The following is a 19,435-nucleotide window of genomic DNA, read 5'->3' on the forward strand; positions in this document are numbered from 1 at the left end:
TACTGCTCTTACCTAAATGGCAGATGTAATGAAATGAGACTACTGTCTCAGTAATAAAAACTCCTACCTTAAGAGACACTAAGTGGGACTAACAATAATAATTAAATTTGTTACTATCACATAATAAATACCGGATATGACAAACAAATAAGCCACAAAAAAATCAACATATGTACATACTTCACTCATCATTCATTACTATTATTAATCATTCAATTAATGCCTTATATTCTTCTTATGCTTGCTAACTTGAACCCATGTGCTAAGTCCTAATCATGTGATTACTGACTCTTTAGAGCTTCCCACGCGTGTTATGTGGAGTGGCCAAAGTCTACAGAGTACACACGGGCTATGTGTTCCTTAAAAAAAAAGGGATTCTGCCCTAATGGGTTTGTTGTCTAATATCCTAAGGGGGATGCTATCCTCAAGAAATACTATCCTAAGATACTCTTAGAGCATCACAAATAAAGGGATATTGGCCTCTCCAATAGGCCAATCACATTGCGCTCTATGGAGGCAAACCATGTGGAAACATATGTTTATTAATCTTCATCACCACATCTCCCCTAAGTGTTGAACAATTAATCATAGCCATAGCATTTCCTAATTCTCATCAGGTATCTCAAGAACATGTTTCATATGAGATTCAAAACATATCTCAACCCTGTCAGATATTTAATATCATACTCTACAATAGTATTCTTAGATAGTCAAGATATAAACATATTCCAGGAACTCATGTCAACATACAAAACACAGTCAAATAAAACAGTAGTTTGGACACTTCGTCACGGTAAATAAATGACCTTTTACTGCCACGGACTACACAATAGGCCATAGTTCTATAATTTCATCAAAAAATCATTCATCAGGCTTCTATCTAGTCTTAAGGTTATAGCAATTGATTCCCTTTCACAAAGCGATCCCACCAAGCAAATTCAAAAGTTTTAGAAAGTTTTTCATAATTTGAAAATAGTTTTTCTATTCCATATTATTCGAACTTTATCCTAGAGGTTTAATTTAATTAAAAACTCCTTATAGAGGAACCAGTAGGAGAAACAAGTAAGAATTTACGTTACCTGGTGCCCAACCAGCGCTTACGAGTCAAAAATCAAGACCCTAAACTTGGGGTCGTCAAACCAAACTTCAGATCTAGAAACGAAAAATATATGTTACTACAATATCTAATAGGTAAGCTATATTTTAAATTTTAACCTATAATTCTCTCTCTAAGGTTTTTGAATTGTTACTCAGAATTCTAACTCACAAATTTTTCTATTGTTTGGAGTAAAAATAGGGATACCATAATTTAGATTCAATTCCTAAGTTTCTTTAAGTTATATTATCTTTAAATTACTAGACTCATTAGAATCATCAGTTATAAGTAATTCATAACCCAAGTAGAAAACTCTTAATTTATACCTTATGTTGTATTTTTAAAGAATTTAGAGAAACAAATTTAATACTGTTAGATTGAGCAAAAAATTTGGAAAATAGACTCAAGACATTCAATACATTAATTTCAATAGTTAGATTGAGCACTTTAATGAGACTGTCTCAATTTTTTGTGGAACTTATTTAACTTATTCTTAGCTCTCCCCTACTACCACCTATTTGTAGGCTCAAAGAGCCCCATCTTTCCATCATTTAGTCGATATGGGACTTCTTAGTCTTTTTATTTTATTCATTGGTTCATATATACATAGTTATACATATACACACATATTATATATCATAAATATTTTAATTGCTTATATATATTTAACCTTTGTTAAATCGCTATTAATAAATATTTACTCATATATTTACTAGAGGTTTTAGAGATTAAAAAATAGGATGTTACATATGTCAAGGTTAGAGTTGGTTCTTAATCTTTTAGGTGAATCTAAATTGTATAAGTATGTATCTTTGGTTCTACCCCACACTACTATAGAATTGTTAATAAATGTCATTTTATTTTTGTCCCACTTGACCATTGGCAAACGTCATCAATAAACACGTTACATATTATTTGGATGGTATATTTGATGATACCAAATGGTCACGTAAAGGTCATTTACGTGACGATTATGGTGAAAGAACGGTCATGTAAAAATAACATTTTGTGACTGTTAATATAAAAGAACATTCATTTAACCATTCTTTTACAATAACTCTCACATCAAGGTGTCTTCTATTTTTTTAAAAAAATATTTATATTATATGAATATGATAAATATTAATTTACAAAAAACAAACCATGGAAAAAAAAACAATAATTTTATAATCAACAAACTATTATTGGTTGAAAAGATTACAATGAATACAATTATTTAAGCTTCTATTTGAAAGTTGTATTTTGCAAGTACCTACAAAATAAAACTTTTAAATCTTTGTAATCATATATTTTTCCCAACTAATACATTCATGAGTAGTGTTATCTTCCTACCAACACTAACACCTACAAGTTTTATTAATATGCTTAGCTTGAAGGCACTACTAAAATCTTATAGAAGTTGAAGTCTATTATCTTCAATTTTTTCACTTCCCATTTCCACACAAAAAACAAAGTACCAAAAATTTTAGCACAAAAAATTGGTCTTAAAAACTATTAGTTTGTGCTGAAAAGATATTCTGTAGAATAAACAAGTTTAAGTTTAGATAGAGATTTAGTTGAGAAAACTGAAAGCCAAGAGAAAAGAATATAAAAAACATATATTTGATCTTTGAAAATTTTGAAAACAAAAAAAAGGGGTGTTAAGAGAAATCATACCTAGGTTGATGGACATAAAAAGAAAACAAGTATGGTAGCTCCAAAAAAGGAGGAGGAGGAAAAGTGACGGCTACTAAAACTAAACATGAAAAAGAAGTGATCCAACCCTATTCTAGCACGCCTTAGGGTTTAAGATCACAAATTTACTAAGAATTGCATTATAGTAGTACAACCTTGGGTCATCTCACTTAAGGAGCCTTTATTTGAATACTAAGTTAACTAAGTGATAAAAATGCAAAATTGACAAGGGTAAAATGAACATGTGTGTACGAAGTAAATAAAATATTTTTGGTCTTTTTAGTATAAAAATAGGTTGGATGGATGAAATGAATGAAATGCAATGGAATGGATCTCTTGAGATTTGGTTTGATAGCAAGCTTTGGTTCTCTTCATTTTGGATTAGATTAATGCACTTTTCCTTTTAATTAAGGTCTGATTAATTGAATGCATCTAACACTATCATACTATGCACTCAACTTTCAATTTCCTCAATTAATGAAACAAGCATCAATGCCATCTCTAAGCAAGGCACAAATATAGAATCAAACAACATGATGCTAAGAGATTCAACGCAATTTCGCTCAACTGAAATATGCATTAATATAACAAGGTACTTAACTACAATAATCCAAATCCAACTACACATTAACTAGCTCAACATAAATAGAGTCCAAGCTCAATCTCAACATTAACATTCATATACATCTAAACCTAGATAAATCTGAAAATACAATGAAGAACAAAACATAAATGGAACTAGAAACTCTCCTAATGAAAATCTAAGAGCTTAGGCACTAACCATCCCAAGAGATGATGAACCTTAGTAGCATATAGCTGTAATGGTGACTCTTAGATGTAGCGACACACCTCTTGCTATAGAAGAGACGGTAGAAGAAGAGGGAATGATGAAATGAAGCTAAAGAGATGAAGGGAATTTGAGAAAATTAGGGGAGATGATAAAAAATGAAAAATGGAACAAAGAAAGTGAAGTATGAGAGGCTAGGGTTCGATTAAAATATCTACCTTAGTGTTCTGGGTTGAAGAGGGTCAATTATTGAGTGGGTAGTCTATTTTAGCTGCCCCATATCCGAATTGATGAAGTGTTGATATCGTGATGTCATTCTAGAAAAGGTCTCCTCATTTAAGCTCTGTCACCAGAATGAACCTAAAGAGGACATCTTGAATCTTTAACCTTTGTTGTCTGAAGTTTGAGTCCTTGTACTTCTCCCTTCATGTTCCAAGGTACCTACAAGATTAAAATAATATTGTGTAGCATCAAAAGGTCCATAGAATCAAGTTAAACCAATAGCAATCACAAGAACATGCAAAACATGCAAATTATGCTTTAAAACTAAGCAATCACTATAAATTAACCAAAAGCTATAAGATATGCAATAATGCCCAAGAATCTAGCAAAGTGCACTTAAAACGCAAGGGAAAAAAAATACTATATCAATTTGGTCCAATCTATTGCTCCATAGTTAAACCTTTAAACTCTTGGGCAAAGACTATCCAAAGCTTAAAACAGTCCAAATGCAAAGGAAAACCAAGATATGCTCAAGGTATATATGCAATAACTTAACCAACTATCATTACCAAGTTAACACAAGCCATAAGCTAGAGATGTAAGACAATTAAAATAGTGCATAATTAAACAAGAGAGCACTTATGATTAAGTGTTTAACTCAACTCACCAAAAAGGAATATTTCAAAACATACTTAGCCTAGGTCCTACCAAAAGCTTGTAAGTATTCTAGTTTTTTATCACAATACATACTTAAATAAATGAATCAAGGGGACTTTGAGAGTTGTAATGTTAGAAAGATGTCTCATAGAATGAAAATAAATTATCAACAAGCATCATGTATGCATTTGAATGATTTCCTAACATATATACACTTAAACACAATTTGCTTTCCAAGAATGCCTTATTGAATTATTTCTTTTGCTTTTCTTCTTTTTCTATTTTTTCTTTCTCTTTTTCTATTTTTTTTCAGGTATTTCTTTTAGGGGTAAGAATTTATCTTTTAGTTCAACTTCAATCAAAACAAAAAAAAACCAAATAATTGAACAACATCTATTTTCAACTCCGAACCAAAATTGAAATGCATATAATAATCAAATTGAATTAATTGAATTATTTCAGTTCAGTTTTCTGGTTAATTTGGTTATTAGTGTTAGATTTAAGGTTTTGATGATGACAAAGTAAATAGTTTAAACAACACATATTTTAGTAACAAAAAAAATCTAATCAAGATCTACAACATCCTGAGGATCCTTCTCCCCTTTTTTGTTATCATTAGAAATTGATGGGGTCAAGACTAAGGATGAAGTAGGTAGAGTGAAGGGAATGGGAAGAGGAGGAAGGTGAGAGATTGGTGGAAGAAGTGAGACAGAGATAATTGCAAGAGGAATTGTAAGAGTAGTTGAGGATGAAGCTAATGCTGAATAAGTGAGAACAAAAACAATAGAGAATTATTAGTTAGTTGATCGATAATGTAGATGATAGATAAGCTTAATGGTAATTTGAAGAAAAATAAGAACAATAGAATACAATGCACAATTATGGATCATGTTATCGAAAAAGCATTAATCGAACACATTATGGATAATTTTACAATAAGAAACCCTACCAGCTCATGTTGATCAATAAGTTGATTGATAAAGCAATGTTCGATCAGATGATCGATCAAGCTTACCTTTTAGGCTGCTTTTCTCCATCTAGGAGCTTTTGTCTCATATGATCAATCATGTGTTCAATAATTTGGATTATCGAACATGTTATCTATAATTTGCTAATTGTCATTCTCCTTATGCTTCAGTGATCGATAATTTGACCCCTAAAGGCTATTATTGATAAGGTGATCGATAAATAGAGCAATTGTTGAAGCATAAATACTAATGTCTTCATCAAACATTCTCTCCTCTGTTTACCTCTTTTTTCCAGTATCAAAACAGAGTATCCTGCAAAACAAATTTATATCCACTTTGATACTTAAGTTAGCTTTCTAATCATCAAAACATTACATTTAAATACTCAAAATAAAGAGAAAATATAGGATTTCTTACAACTCATTGGGATTTACTATTTCCAATTCTCTTATAAAGTAATTGAACTTCTGTTGATTTAGGGGCTTTGTGAAGATGTCTGTTGTAAAAACCCTCTACCTCAAGACATTTTAACCCATCATAAAACCTCTACTATGGTAGAAAAGGAGAGCTGTTAAAACGAGCTACCATAGTAGAAGGAAAATTTCATATTTTTAGAAATTGACTTTCAAGCTCGGGTCAACCCGTAAGACGTTGCATGCAACTAAAATAATCCATTCATATCCACTGGGCCTCCGAGCCTCCGGTCCGGGTAACACATACATCAAGATCAGCCCATCTAAATAGTTTTCAACCATATAATCCAGAGTTCATCAAACACTAGCAATGGCCTCTGGCCAAACAAAGTAAGGAGATACATTCTCTCCAGTTTACAACAAGGCCGGGTAATCAAATATATTAAAAAGCAGTCCTAAATGTGGCAATATATACTAGTCATACATATACAAATGCTAGAGGCCTAAAGCTAACCGAGCTCAAGCCTCTGCGTCTCTTCCCGATGGCCCACGCCTGGAACCTTCACCTGAAAACATTGTAAACCACGGGGTGAGACAAAGTCCCAGTAACCAACCTTTCCAATACTAGGTACTACTAAATAGGTGCTCGTGAGGTGTCAAGTGGGGCAGTTCACAAATAGTATAATAACGAGATAGCCACAACAAATTATGCAAGTGCAATGATGCAATCCCAACAACCAAATCCCTCACTTTGGGGGATTTTCAGGAGCCGAAGCCAGCCTATCCCTCACTATGGGGGACGTAAGGAGCCATAAAAGGCCTATCCCTCACTTTGGGAGACGTAAGGAGCCAAAAGGCCTATCCCTCACTATGGGGGACGTACTAAGCCAACCATCATGCATTAATGGAGGCCTTACCACGTGGTAGTAACAGACAAAACTCTCACCAATTCCCAGTTAATGCATCATGCTCAAATCATAATCAAAGAGTAATAATCATTTCACAATTAACCTCATTCAGTGGCATATCCTTCACAATTTCAAGATTTCATTCATCATCAATTAAAAACCCCACAAGACGATTTTCCCTTTTTATATACAACATACAGTTTGAACATAATTACTATTTAAAGCACAAAACACAAATCTACTCACAGTACCACAGAAGCAAGTACTAAGGATTGGAAAGTGGTTACCTCTCGCCTGAGCAAGGAATAACAAACCAACGATGTGGCCCCGTGCACCACCAAGACTCACAACCGGTCTACACAAGCACACAAACACACAACCATCATATATTAGCTTTCAAACTAATAATGTGGCCAAAAACAACACTTGGGGACACAAAATTCCTATCTCCCATCAAAACTCTACCCAACTCAAAGGGTATATCTATCAAGGCAACACTCCAAAGTCATACCAATCCATTAACACCTTAATTCCTTTCCAAACATCAATTAAGATTCACAACCCCAAGGACCCACTATGGAATTCTACACCCAAACATCCCATTTGAGCAATTAAGGCTCCAACAACAATTCTAAACCGATTAAACATCCAATTTAACCCTCCTTAACATAACCCAATTCACAAAACCCAAAATCAATCTCTACATTGTCATCCTCAATCCCAAATCATCCAATTCCATAAACCCTAGCTCCAAAAATTCAAGATTCTTTAAATCCAAGGAAACTACACCGATTAAATACTTAAACTAACCCAATGCAATCAATTAAACTCAAAACAATCGGTCAAAAACCTCAATTCCATCACAACTTAGAAAATCCTAGGGTTCCACCAAAAATCCTCAGAAATTCCAAGAAATTCCAATAAAGAAAGAAGATTAGAGGTTAAAATCACTTACTTGAGGTAATGGATCCTTAGAAATGCCCCCTCCAAACCAAAATACCGAAACCCTAGCAGAGCCTCTCTCTCTACCTCAGATTTTCTTATTTTTCGCACGCTGAACTGCTCCCACGAATATATAGATTCGCGACCTTTCGCCGCGGCGAACTAATCCCGAGAAGGATTACTCGCCTGAAAACCTGACTTCGCCGCGGTGAACCCCAATCTTCGCCGCGGCGAAAGCTTCCCGAGAGGAAACTCTCGCTCGCCCAGAAAACATTCGCCGCGGCATACTCCTACCTTCGCCGCGGCGAAACCTTCCCGAAAGGGAAGCCTCGCTCACCTGAACAACTTCGCCGCGGCATCCCCTAGACTTCGCCGCGGCCAAACCTTCCCGAGAAGACACTCCCCTCTGAAACTCCCGGTGCGCCGCGGCGAAGTTGCGGCGAACATACCCTGAGAGGGGTACGTTCACCTATTCCTCCAACAAACCTCAAATCCAACCCAAACACCAAGATCAAGATTAAATCACTAATCTATCCTCAAAATCAACCCAAAAGAGGCTATTAAAACCCGATAAAACTCAGGATGTTACATCTGTGATTTGATATTCACTAGGAATGAATTCTACTTTCACGTCTTTCTTTTGAACATGATCCGAAATAAAGTAATATCGAACATGAATGTGTTTAGTTTGGGCATAATGAACAAGATTCTTTGATAAGCTGATGGTACTTGTGTTATCACATAGAATTGGAATCTCTTTCAACTTGATTCCCCAATCTAATAATTGCTGTTTTAACTATAGTATCTGAGCACAACAGCTTGTAATGGCAACATATTCTGATTCTGTAAAAGATATAGCCATGGTGTTTTGTTTCTTGCTTGACCATGAAACCAGACAACCTTCGAGGAATTGACATTTTCCACTAGTGCTTTTTCTATCTATTTTACAACCTCTATGGTCAGTATCTGAGTATCCCATTAGGTACTCTGCTCCTTTCTTTGGATACCATATTCCTAGATTAGGTTTTTTGATAAGATATCTAGGGATTTTCTTGACGGCTTCTTCATGTGGTTCCTTAGGAGTTGATTGATATCTGGCACACATTCCTATACTGAACTAAATATCTGGTCTGCTTACTATGAGATAGAGTAGTGATCCAATCATTCCTCTATACTTAAGTCAAATTCACGTCCTTACCCTTCTTGTCTACATCCAAGGATATGGTCAAGCTCATTAGAGTATTTGTACTTTTTGCTTGCTCTAACCCATACTTCTTCAAAAGTTCTCTGAGATTCTTTGTTTGAGATATGAATATGCCATTTTTCTTTTGTTTGATATGTAATCCAAGGAAGAAATTCAATTCTCCCATCATAGATATTTTGAACTCTCCCTGCATCAACTTAGCAAATTCTTGGCAAAGATTTTCATTAGTACCACCGAATATAATATCATCTACATAAATTTAGACAATTAAGAGTGCTTTCTTGTTTCTTTTTATGAAAATTGTTGCATCGACTTTGCCTCTCTCAAAACCTTTCTCTATCAAAAAATTGCTAAGACGTTCATACCAAGCTCTAGGTGCCTATTTCAAACTATATAAAGCCTTTTTTAATTTGTAAACATGATCAGGAAGATCTGGATCTTCAAATCCAGGAGGTTTTCAATAAAAACTTCTTCCAAAATGTAGCCATTCAAAAAGGTACTTTTAACATCCATTTGATATAATTTGAAATCTTTTATATAGGCAAAGGCTAAGAGTACTCGTATGGCCTCCAATCTAGCTACTGGAGCATATGTTTCATCGTCATTAATACCTTTTTCTTGATTATAGCCTTTCGCAACTAATCTGGCTTTGTTCCTAATGATTGTGTAGATTTATTGAGCTTATTCTTGAATACCCATTTAGTGCCTATGACTGGATGGTCATTAGGTCGGGATACCAAGTCCCAAACTTGATTCCTTTCAAATTGTTTCAAGTCTTCCCGTATTGCTGCTATACAAAATTCATTAGATAGAGCTTCGTTAACATTGATTGGTTCAATGTTAGAGATAACTGTAGAGAAACGCGCTTCATTGAATACTTGTCTCGAGATTTTAACCCCTTCATTGACTTTATCAATGACTTGATCTATAAGGTGGTCTTTCTTATGTCTCTTAGCTTGAGGTCGATCTAAGTTATCTTGAGAAAATGTTTCAATTGGATTATCTTTATTTTCTTCATTTTCTATAGAGGGCATTTTGTTGGAAGACTTGTTTAGACTCAACTTTTCAAAACCCTAAACAATCTTAACGTCATAATCTAGAGGTTTTGAAATCAACTTAATTTCAGTAAACACAACGTGAATTAATTCTTCAATAGTAAACGTTCTTTTATTAAAGACCCTATAGGCTTTACTATGATTAGAATAACCTAGAAATAAACCTTTATCAGCTTTAGGATCGAATTTACCAAGATTTTCTTTGTTGTTGTTATGGATGTAGCATTTGCTTTCAAAGACCTTTAGATGAGCTAGATTCAGTTTCCTTCCTTTGTACAGCTCGTATGGTGTTTTCCCGAGTAGCGTTTTGATGTATGCTCTGTTGGAGATGCCATACTCATGGCTTCTGCTCAGAATACTAGAGATATTCCTTTTTCATTTAGCATTGCTCTGGCTATCTCCATGAGCACTCTATTCTTTCTTTCCACAACTCCATTTTGTTAAGGTATTCTTGGTGCTGAGAAGTTATGGTTGATCCTGTGTTCATCACAATAATCAGCAAATTCATTGTTCTTAGGTTCTCCTCCATGATCAGTCCTAATTAACACAATAGATATACCTTTCTAATTTTGGACGTTTTTAGCAAAAATAATGAATGCACTAAAAGTCTCGTCTTTAGAGGAAAGAAATAGAGTCCAGGTAAATCTTGAATAGTCATCAACTATCACAAGAGTATATAAGTTTTCATCAAAACTTTTAACTCTTGATGGACCACCCAAATCCATGTGAACTATTTGGAGTGGTCTCTCAATTGAGACTGTCTTCGTTGATTTAAATGAGGACTTTGTTTGTTTACCTTCTTAACAAGCATCATAGACAATATTATGTTCAAACTGAATTTTTAGGTAAACCAATAACCAAATCCTTTTTAGTTAATTTTGAAAGCTGATTCATGTTTACATGAGCAAGACGTTTATGCCAAAGCTAACTTTCTTCATTTTTACTAACAAAACAGTTTTTAGAAAGTTTAAAGTCAATTTGAATAGTATAACAGTTACCATCCCTTAGTGCTCTTAGCTTCACATTCAATTCTTTCTTTTTAAGTGATAGGTCATCTTTGCTAATGATCAAGCAATGTTTTGAATCGAAGATCACCCAGTTGTTCTTGTTGGTACTCTGGCTGACACTGAGCAGGTTATGACATAAACTTTTAACGTAGTACACGTTTTCAACTTTCATTCCTTTGTCACTTCCAACTTCTTTGATTCCTACTATTTTTCCAAATTGATTTCCACCAAAGCTCACTTTCCCACCTTCTTTGGGTTTGAGTGTTGAGAATTTGTCACTGTCACCCGTCATGTGTTCGGAGCAACTGCTATCGATGTACCATTTATTTGTTCTAGAAGCTTTAAGACAAACCTGCATCAGTAAGATCACGTTTTAGATACCCATACTTTCTTGAGTCCTTTTAGGTTAGTTTGGTTTGTCTGAGGTACATAAGTACCTTTGGGCACCCATTTTAATGTTCCATAAGTTTCTTTCTTCTTGTCATAACAAGAAGATATCGTATCACCCTTACGATTGCAGTAGGAATAATGTAGAAGTAGATCAGATGAATGAACTGAATTTCTAAAGAAAGTTAGATACGATCGATCATTGTTTTTCTTCTTTCCCTTTTTCTTATCCTGAGCAGGATCATATCCTTCTCTGGATTTGTCCATTATGCACTATTGAGCTCCTAGTATCACTTTGAGTATTTCACTGTCCTTTGTGAACTTCTTCAGAGTTTTTGTAAGCTCCTTATTTTTCTTCTTACTCTGCTCACACTCTATACAGGTTGGTGGACTAATTTCTTTTTACTTGACTTGTTCATTTGAACTTTTTTTTTTTGGAGCTTACCAACTCCTTAGCTATTCTAACTAATTCAAAATATAAATCATTGTATTCAGATTGTAATTCATCATAGGAAGGTTCACAAATGATTACCTCATCGGTCTTTGAATCTTTATCGTCTTGTGCCACGAGACAGATGTTGGCCGTCTCTTCATTGTCATTGTCATCCTCTTTAGATGAGCTATCCTCCCAGATTGAAGTGACAAAAGCCTTCTTCTTTTTGAATTTTTCTTTCCTTTTATCTTTGTCCTTTAACTTAGATAGTTGAGGATAATCTGCTTTGATGTGTCCCGGCTTCTTGCACTCAAAGCATATAATTGGGTCTTTGGTCTCCATCTAAGATGTGAAGGCTTTTCGTTGTAATGGAAATCTTCTTCCACCTCTATTCTTGTATAATTTCTTGAACCTCTTGATTATGAGGCCCATTTCCTCATCCTCCAGATTTTCGTCATTGTCATCTTCGCTCTCTTAAGCCTTGAGAGCAATGCCTTTGTAATTCTTCTCGATCATCTCCTTTTTATACTTCTGCTTGCTTTCATATTCTGCCAGGCTTCCAAATAGTGCAGCAACCAAGCCAATTCATTCTCCTTTTGTTTTACTTAATGGCTGTCACCTTCGATTCCCACTCTTTGGTGAGTTCGCTCAATATTTTCCTTACTTGATCCTCTTGACTATATTTTTTGCTGAGCGCAATGAGGTGATTGATGAGGTATAAGAATCTCACTTCCATATCTTGAATGCTCTCTCCATCTTTCATTCTAAATCATTCGAATTCTGTAGTGAGAGTGTTGATTATGCTCTATTTCACTTCGATTGTCTCTTTGCGTGCAATCTTCAGTGCCTCCCACATTTTCTTCGCAGTCTCCAGGCTTGAAACCCAAAAATATTCTTTTTGACTCAAGGCACAAATCAACATGTTGATTACTTTATCATTCAGCAGAATGAGCCTTTTATCTTCATCATCAAACTCTCTCAGACTTTTAGAAATTTGTTGATTGTTTACCGTCTTCATTGGAATATAGTTCACATGCTCTATCATGTCCCGTAGGCCATATTTAATAGCTTTAATAAAAATCTTCATTTTCATCTTCCAGAAGGTGAAATTTTCTTCGTTGAAACCTAGTGGTTTTGACGTTGAGCATCTTTCGAGTGGCACGCTATCACCAAATCCTGCCATTGGATCTCATCTTCAGACGGTTAAGTCTTTAACAAAGAGACCTATTTTGATACCAAATGTTAGCGGCAGTTTTACCCAAGAGGGGAGTGAATTAGGTAATATATAAAAAATTGACTTAAAAAAATAAATAATCAAATAAAGCAATAGAGATGGGTTTGGAAAGATTTCACCAAGTATGAATAGATGAAGAATGACATAGGAGATTATACTGGTTCGGTCTCAACCACTTGACCTACATCCAATCCTTAGAGCACCTCTGAGTTTTTCACTAAACTCTAAGATTCAACAGACTCTTAGTGTCTCAGTATAGCAGTTGAGTCACTCGTAATCACTCCCCTTTACTACCTATAAGGTTACAATCCCCTCAAGAGTCCCACACTCATGAGTCACTCACAGATTTAAGTAAAAAGAGTTACAAACTCTCTTGCAGAATATATATAGTAAAAACTGAAGCTCAGAACATAAAAACAGAGTAATAAATGTGAGGATTAATTTTCACAGATGGTAGCTTGGTTCATTCAATACTTCCTTCAATGCTTTTTGCCCCATTTATAGTTAGAGACTTTCAGTGTTCTCTTAGACATAAGAGCTTATAGCCATTGAAATATCAATTGCATTTGTTCGGCAGTTACAAAGGTTGTTCATAATAAATGCTTTTAACACAGTAGATTGAGCCTATAATATAACTGTTGTGCTTTGTATCCTGTAGAAGTGTCTTGGCAAAAATGTAAGTTTTTCTTCTCAAGTGATTATGAAAGAATAACACAAGAAATGTTGATCCTTGGAATTGATACAGGATATGAAAATCATAAGATCAAAGATCATATATTCAGGAGGTAAAACAAATCAACTTGATCGAAGTTTTTATCAATAATCCCTTGATCAATAAGGTTATCAATTAATATCGAGGGAATCAAACTTAGAAGAAGAGAATATTTATCGAAGTCATTATGGATTAACTATTTATGGAACAAGTGATTGATAAATGATGAAATATAGTCAATAGTAAGATATACATGATAATGTTGGAAATTGTGCCCTAGGGGCCAATCATTATGTTTTGAACATTGTTAATTTATGAATTTATCAATTACGTTATCATATTATTTGCATGTTTTCTGTGGTAACTATCCTTGGATAACTCATGGTTTATCCTAAATGTCCCTGGTCGATCATCTATGTGGGAGCAAAGATGAAATAAGACCAGTATGACTTTAAAGATATATAGAGATATAAATTAAAGTCATAGGCACATGTAAGAGTACAAGGTGTTGGACCGACCCGCTATGAGAGAGCTGCATGGGTTAAGTCATAAGCTTCTCTCATATACAAACCACGTCACTATGCCCTTTGACCTGAGATCATCATGGATTCCTACATGAGAAACGCTTAGCTTTGACCTAGTCAAAAGTCACTTTTGACCGAGTGATCATAAAGACTGTGTTCAGGTTTAGTGGTTTTTCATGCGGAGGAATGTGAATGGTCAAGATGGAATTTGTCCCTCACATTCGTAGAGAGACATTACTGGGCCCCTCGATGAGTGAGTCTGAGAAATGTATGGCCATACTATAATGGAAAGGTAGTTCCGTTTCTATACTCGGACTACTCAGGGATCGAGAAAGTAACGGTCATGGATAGGAGGATGACGTTCTCCATGCCTCATCCATGACCAAAATGTCGTGAGACAAAAGGGACGTGATATGGTTGTATGAAAGGTTGCATCGTTCAATGATCCTCATATGATTTGGGTAGTCGTGATGTCTTGCTAGAGACCGCTTACGACTTGTGGGTCATTATAGTTAATGGCCCACTGCCAACTTCATATGGGCCTACAGGGTCGCACACAAAATAGCCCGACACGAGTTATGATGTCCAGATTCATTGAATCTAAGATATGTCCAGATTCAATGAATAAATAGGGTGGACGTGTATATATATATATATATATATATAAATTCATATATATATATATAAGAGATATTAATTTATAAGGATAAATTAAATATATAAATTCCGTCATCTCTTTAAATAAATAAGTGAATTAAATCTGTGAGACGGATTTAATTTAAACTATATTTATTTAATTGTTCTCTTATCTGATTAGGCAATATTTGATATTGTGTTAATTTCAGAATTAATTTAGAGTTAATTTCGAAATTAAATATTATTAATTAAACCTATATAGCATCCTATATATTTGATATGAGGAGCTAGGGTTTAACTAAGAGAGAACTAACACCTAAGAGACGGCAAAGAGAGGAGAGAGGACGGATTCCCAAAACCCTAGACGGACACAGGCGCTGGCACGCCGTTCGAGGTTGAAGGCTACTCGTGTGGATACCGGTAGAGGAAGCCGACCGGAGTTGTCGACTTCGAACGACACAGGAGGCGAGCAGAAGCATCCTGAACGGCCGAATCATCAAGTCACCAGGGAATCGAACGCCTAAAGGTAATGCTTCTTACTACCTGACTTAAACGCGAACGGTAGATCCGGAAAGGGATTGAAAGTTTTAAAACTTCGAGTTGTTTCCGCTGCGCGTCGTCTTTCAATTCCTTACAGATAACCAGTTAAAAATCTTGTGAACTTGAGACACATGCTTTCTCAGTTCTTATAAGAATATAAGATAACCAAAGAAGGCTAAGAAAAGCTTAAAGATAATATGAAAATATATGTTTTGAAGGTCATCGTGAAGAACAGTCTAAAGAAAAGTGTTTGTAATTTATCGACAGATATTCGATAAACACTTAATCAAACAAATTATGGATAAAATAAGTAACTGTGTAAAAATACTTTGAACTCATTAATATGAAAAGTTATCGATAAAATGTTGATCAAACAAGTTATTGCAAAAGTTGTTCTAAAGGACTTAGACTGATAGAGACAGAAAACATGATATTAATTGATTAAGTGATCAATAATTTAACTATCGATCAAGTGATCGATTATTGACCAAGGGACATTTGAACTGAGTAAAACAGAGAGGGATATGTTTGAATAACTAATTGATCAATCAAAGAGGTTTTGTAAAGCAATGTTGGGATAAGTTATCAATAAGTGTTTGATAGAAGAGGTGATTGATAAACTATAAAGCATTCCAAACAATATGTGACTTGAAGGGACTTACCAGTTATCTGTCATGTGATCAAAGACCCTTTAATCGATAAGGTGATCAATTAACCCTTTGTTAATAGTGAGGAAGATTATCCTCTTTACTTGATAGCTTATCGATCATTTGAATTATCGATCAAGTGATCAATAATTTTCTAAAAGTACTTATGTTAAACAGTTTTACCAAATATCGAATAGGTGATCGAACAACCTATTTATCTAACAGGTTATCTATCACAGTGATTATCTAATACGTGATCGATAAAGCTTAACTATATTTGTACTCACAATATTCAGTCAGTTATCAAACATTTGATTAATCAAACCAATGATCTAACAGATGATCCAATAATTAATGATCCAACAGATGATCGAATAAAAATTTAACAGTTATGCAGAGAAACTTACCATTTATCTGATGGCTTATCAAAAACCTTGTTTATCAATCAAGTGATCAATAAATACTTAATAATAGCGCTATTCAAAGAAGTTTGGCCATTTATCCAATACGTAATCGATAAATGCATTTATCCATAACGTTATCAAAAAAAGCATTTATCTAACAGGTTATTGATAAAACATTAATAGTAACTAAATTCAAAGAAACTTAGTAAAGATATGCAGAGAAGTTTAACTATTTACTTTGTCATCATCAAAACCTGTTGAGTGATTTGGTACTTGCTTGAACAGTTGATATATACAAATATCAGTTTCTGGTGATTTCATTTCTGTGAGCATATTCTGTCGGCTGATTTTATTTTGCACTTTGAGTTCATTATGCACCTTCCATTTTGTCATCATCAAAAAAAGGGAGAATGTCAGATTTAAGGATAAAAAGAAACATTAATTATTTACCAACAAATATTTTACTACTTCTGTCCTAATTATAAGTTATTTTCAATATGTTTCACATAGATAAAAAGAAACATTAATTATTAACTCTTGTTTAAAATTTAAGTCAACTTTATTAATTTTATTAACTCTTATTTTAACTTTATTCATATTTAATTTATTAATTTTATTAACTTTTATTTCAACTTTATCCCTATTTAATATACATTAAGTCAACATAATAATAAATAAATGGTAAAATTATACATTAATATGAAAGATTTCTTTCCTTATCCTATAAATAGGATCAAAACTTGTTTTTTTTTTTTACTTTATAAATAGAATCAGAAGGGCATGTGCTTGGAATACAAAGTTGTTGTGCGTATTTTATATTATCGATTTGAAAAATTTTATTCAGCCTGCTTCAGGTAACTGTTTCCGATGTGATTTTTCATCTATAGCATCTTCCCTTGCATTATTATCTCAGTCAGCAACTTTCTTGCACAATTTATGATAAAAGAAAATGCAACTTTTTTTAGCCACGACTCCTCTCGTAGTTCTTTAATTCTTTTTTGGATGTATGTTTTCAATTCAATTATTATTTAAAGGGTTAATACAAATTTTAATCCCTTAAATTTGTCTTTATTTTAATTTTGGTCTCTTAAATTTCAAATCATAGATTTTGATTTCTTAAGTTTCTTTTTATTTATAATATTAATCCCTATAATCCAATAAAAGATTAGACTATTTTGTTCCTTGAGAGACCAAAACCTATGATTTAAAATTTAGGAGACCAAACTAAAATGAGGACAAATTTGAGGACCAAAGTTTGCATTAAGCCTTATTTAAAACATGTTATTATTCTTTATAATAAGATGTTTACAATATTACACTTAAATTTTAATTTTATTACATATATGGCTTTTTAATGAAATCATTAATAGAAAATTTAAAGCCACTTCTGATAGTAGGACCCACAATATTTTTAATGAAAGTATCAAGATATTCAAGTTTAAAAAAACAAAAAACACAATCTTTTTCCAACCTCCAGACAATCTTCTCGGTTCATCTTCTTTTTTTAAGAAAAAAGTCCACCCTCTTATAAGAATATAATTTTTTCTAAATTTAATTACAATGTTTTGAAATTGAATTAAAAATCTAAAAATATCGAATGAATACTAATCAAAGTACTAAAATGTAAATATTTATTTTGTTGACTTTATTTAAAAATTCTCTGAAATTAAAAAGCTTCTGGATAAGTAATAACGGTGTCAAAATATAATACATGATAGGTTACAAAAATATCTAATTATTATATATAATATTTATGCTATTAAAATATTTTCAGTCATAATAATTAATATAATAACAATAAAAATTGGCTGATTTTTATAAAAGGAAAAAAAAGGAAAAATTGATTGGTTAAAAAAAATTAATAAAAGAACATTAATAACTTTTTTAATTATAAAGAGTGGGGATGTAAAATTTTATTATAATTAATAATCTCTAACACACTCTAATGAAATACCCTTTTAACATTGGGGTATTTTGGTATTTTCTTTAAAAATTATATGGTGTTTGGTGAAATTTTGGTATAAGTTCATAGATATTTTTTTTCCTTAACTTTTTTTTTAATTTTAATTGAGGGTATTTTCTTACTTTCATTAAAAATATCATGGGTTTTACTACAAAAGCAACTGATGTTATCTCATTTAAACGACGCTAGCATTTTTGTTTTATTTTTAAATTTGGATTGGTAGATTTGAACTCACAGAAAGTTTATAGTTCTGAATGAACTTTTGATATAACTTTATGAGTATTTTTGAATTTTAACCCTAAAAAATATAAGTCTTTTTCTCTCAATTTAACTTAGTTTGAAATATAAGTCCAATATGATCATATCTAGAGCATTTCATACTTTTTATCTTATGTACAATTAATTATACAAATATATTGTAATTAATAATCTCTAACTCACTTTAATGTAATAGCCCTTAAGGATTGGGGGTATTTTAATATTTTCATTAAAAATTATATGATATTTGATAAACTTTTGGCATAAGTTTATAGGTATTTTTTACCCTTAATTTTTTTATATTTCAATTGTGAGTATTTTGGTATTTTTATTAAAAATTATTGTAGGTCTCACTATAAAAGTAATTGATGTTATCTCATTTAAACGATGCTGACATTTTTGGGTTATTTTTAAATTTGGACCAGTAGATTTGAGCCTATAGAAAATTTATAGTGTTGGGTAAACTTTTGGTATACCTTGATAAGTATTTTTGACCTTTAACTCAATTTTTTATTCTAGAAGTATGCCCATTAAGCGCACACATTTTTTCAGTAATGCAAATGATTAAAAATGTATAGCTAATGAAAAACAACTCTTACATTTAGTCAACTTAATTAATTTTTAAATTCATATAAATTACTTATATAACGCATACATTAATAAATTAAAGAGACATATGCGGCAATTTTTGCGGGAAAAAAATAAGAGTTGATGTATAAATTTGCTGTGAAAGTTTTCATTCAGGAGTGATGGGTCCTAAAAAT

The 19,435-nt window shown here is 33.0% G+C and overlaps 1 protein-coding gene across 1 annotated transcript; it reads right to left on the minus strand.

Moving 5' to 3' along the window:
* Positions 1-4,999: 4,999 nt before the first annotated feature.
* Positions 5,000-12,095, minus strand: LOC114727528 (uncharacterized). Its single transcript, XM_028914233.1, has 3 exons — positions 11,853-12,095; positions 10,925-11,285; positions 5,000-5,196 (listed from the first exon to the last, which is right to left on the minus strand). The coding sequence occupies exons 1-3, from the start codon at positions 12,093-12,095 to the stop codon at positions 5,000-5,002; spliced, it is 801 nt and encodes a 266-aa protein (XP_028770066.1).
* Between the last annotated feature and the right edge of the window lie 7,340 nt (positions 12,096-19,435).

The sequence above is a fragment of the Neltuma alba genome, unplaced genomic scaffold, assembly GCF_004799145.2.
Source record: "Neltuma alba isolate B1F8T4 unplaced genomic scaffold, ASM479914v2 tig00012482_pilon, whole genome shotgun sequence".
Classification (NCBI taxonomy): domain Eukaryota; kingdom Viridiplantae; phylum Streptophyta; class Magnoliopsida; order Fabales; family Fabaceae; genus Neltuma; species Neltuma alba.

What these genes read in the sequence shown, in the direction of transcription:
- LOC114727528 (XM_028914233.1), bottom strand. Translation starts at nt 12,095, where the DNA reads ATGGAGACCAAAGACCCAATTATATGCTTTGAGTGCAAGAAGCCGGGA. An exon ending in AAGATTCAAAGACCGATGAG is followed by an intron (nt 11,286 to 11,852) that starts GTAATCATTTGT and finishes TTACTGATGCAG; the next exon opens with GTTTGTCTTAAAGCTTCTAG. An exon ending in GCTAAGAGCACTAAGGGATG is followed by an intron (nt 5,197 to 10,924) that starts GTAACTGTTATA and finishes TCACTTATTCAG; the next exon opens with CATTAGCTTCATCCTCAACT.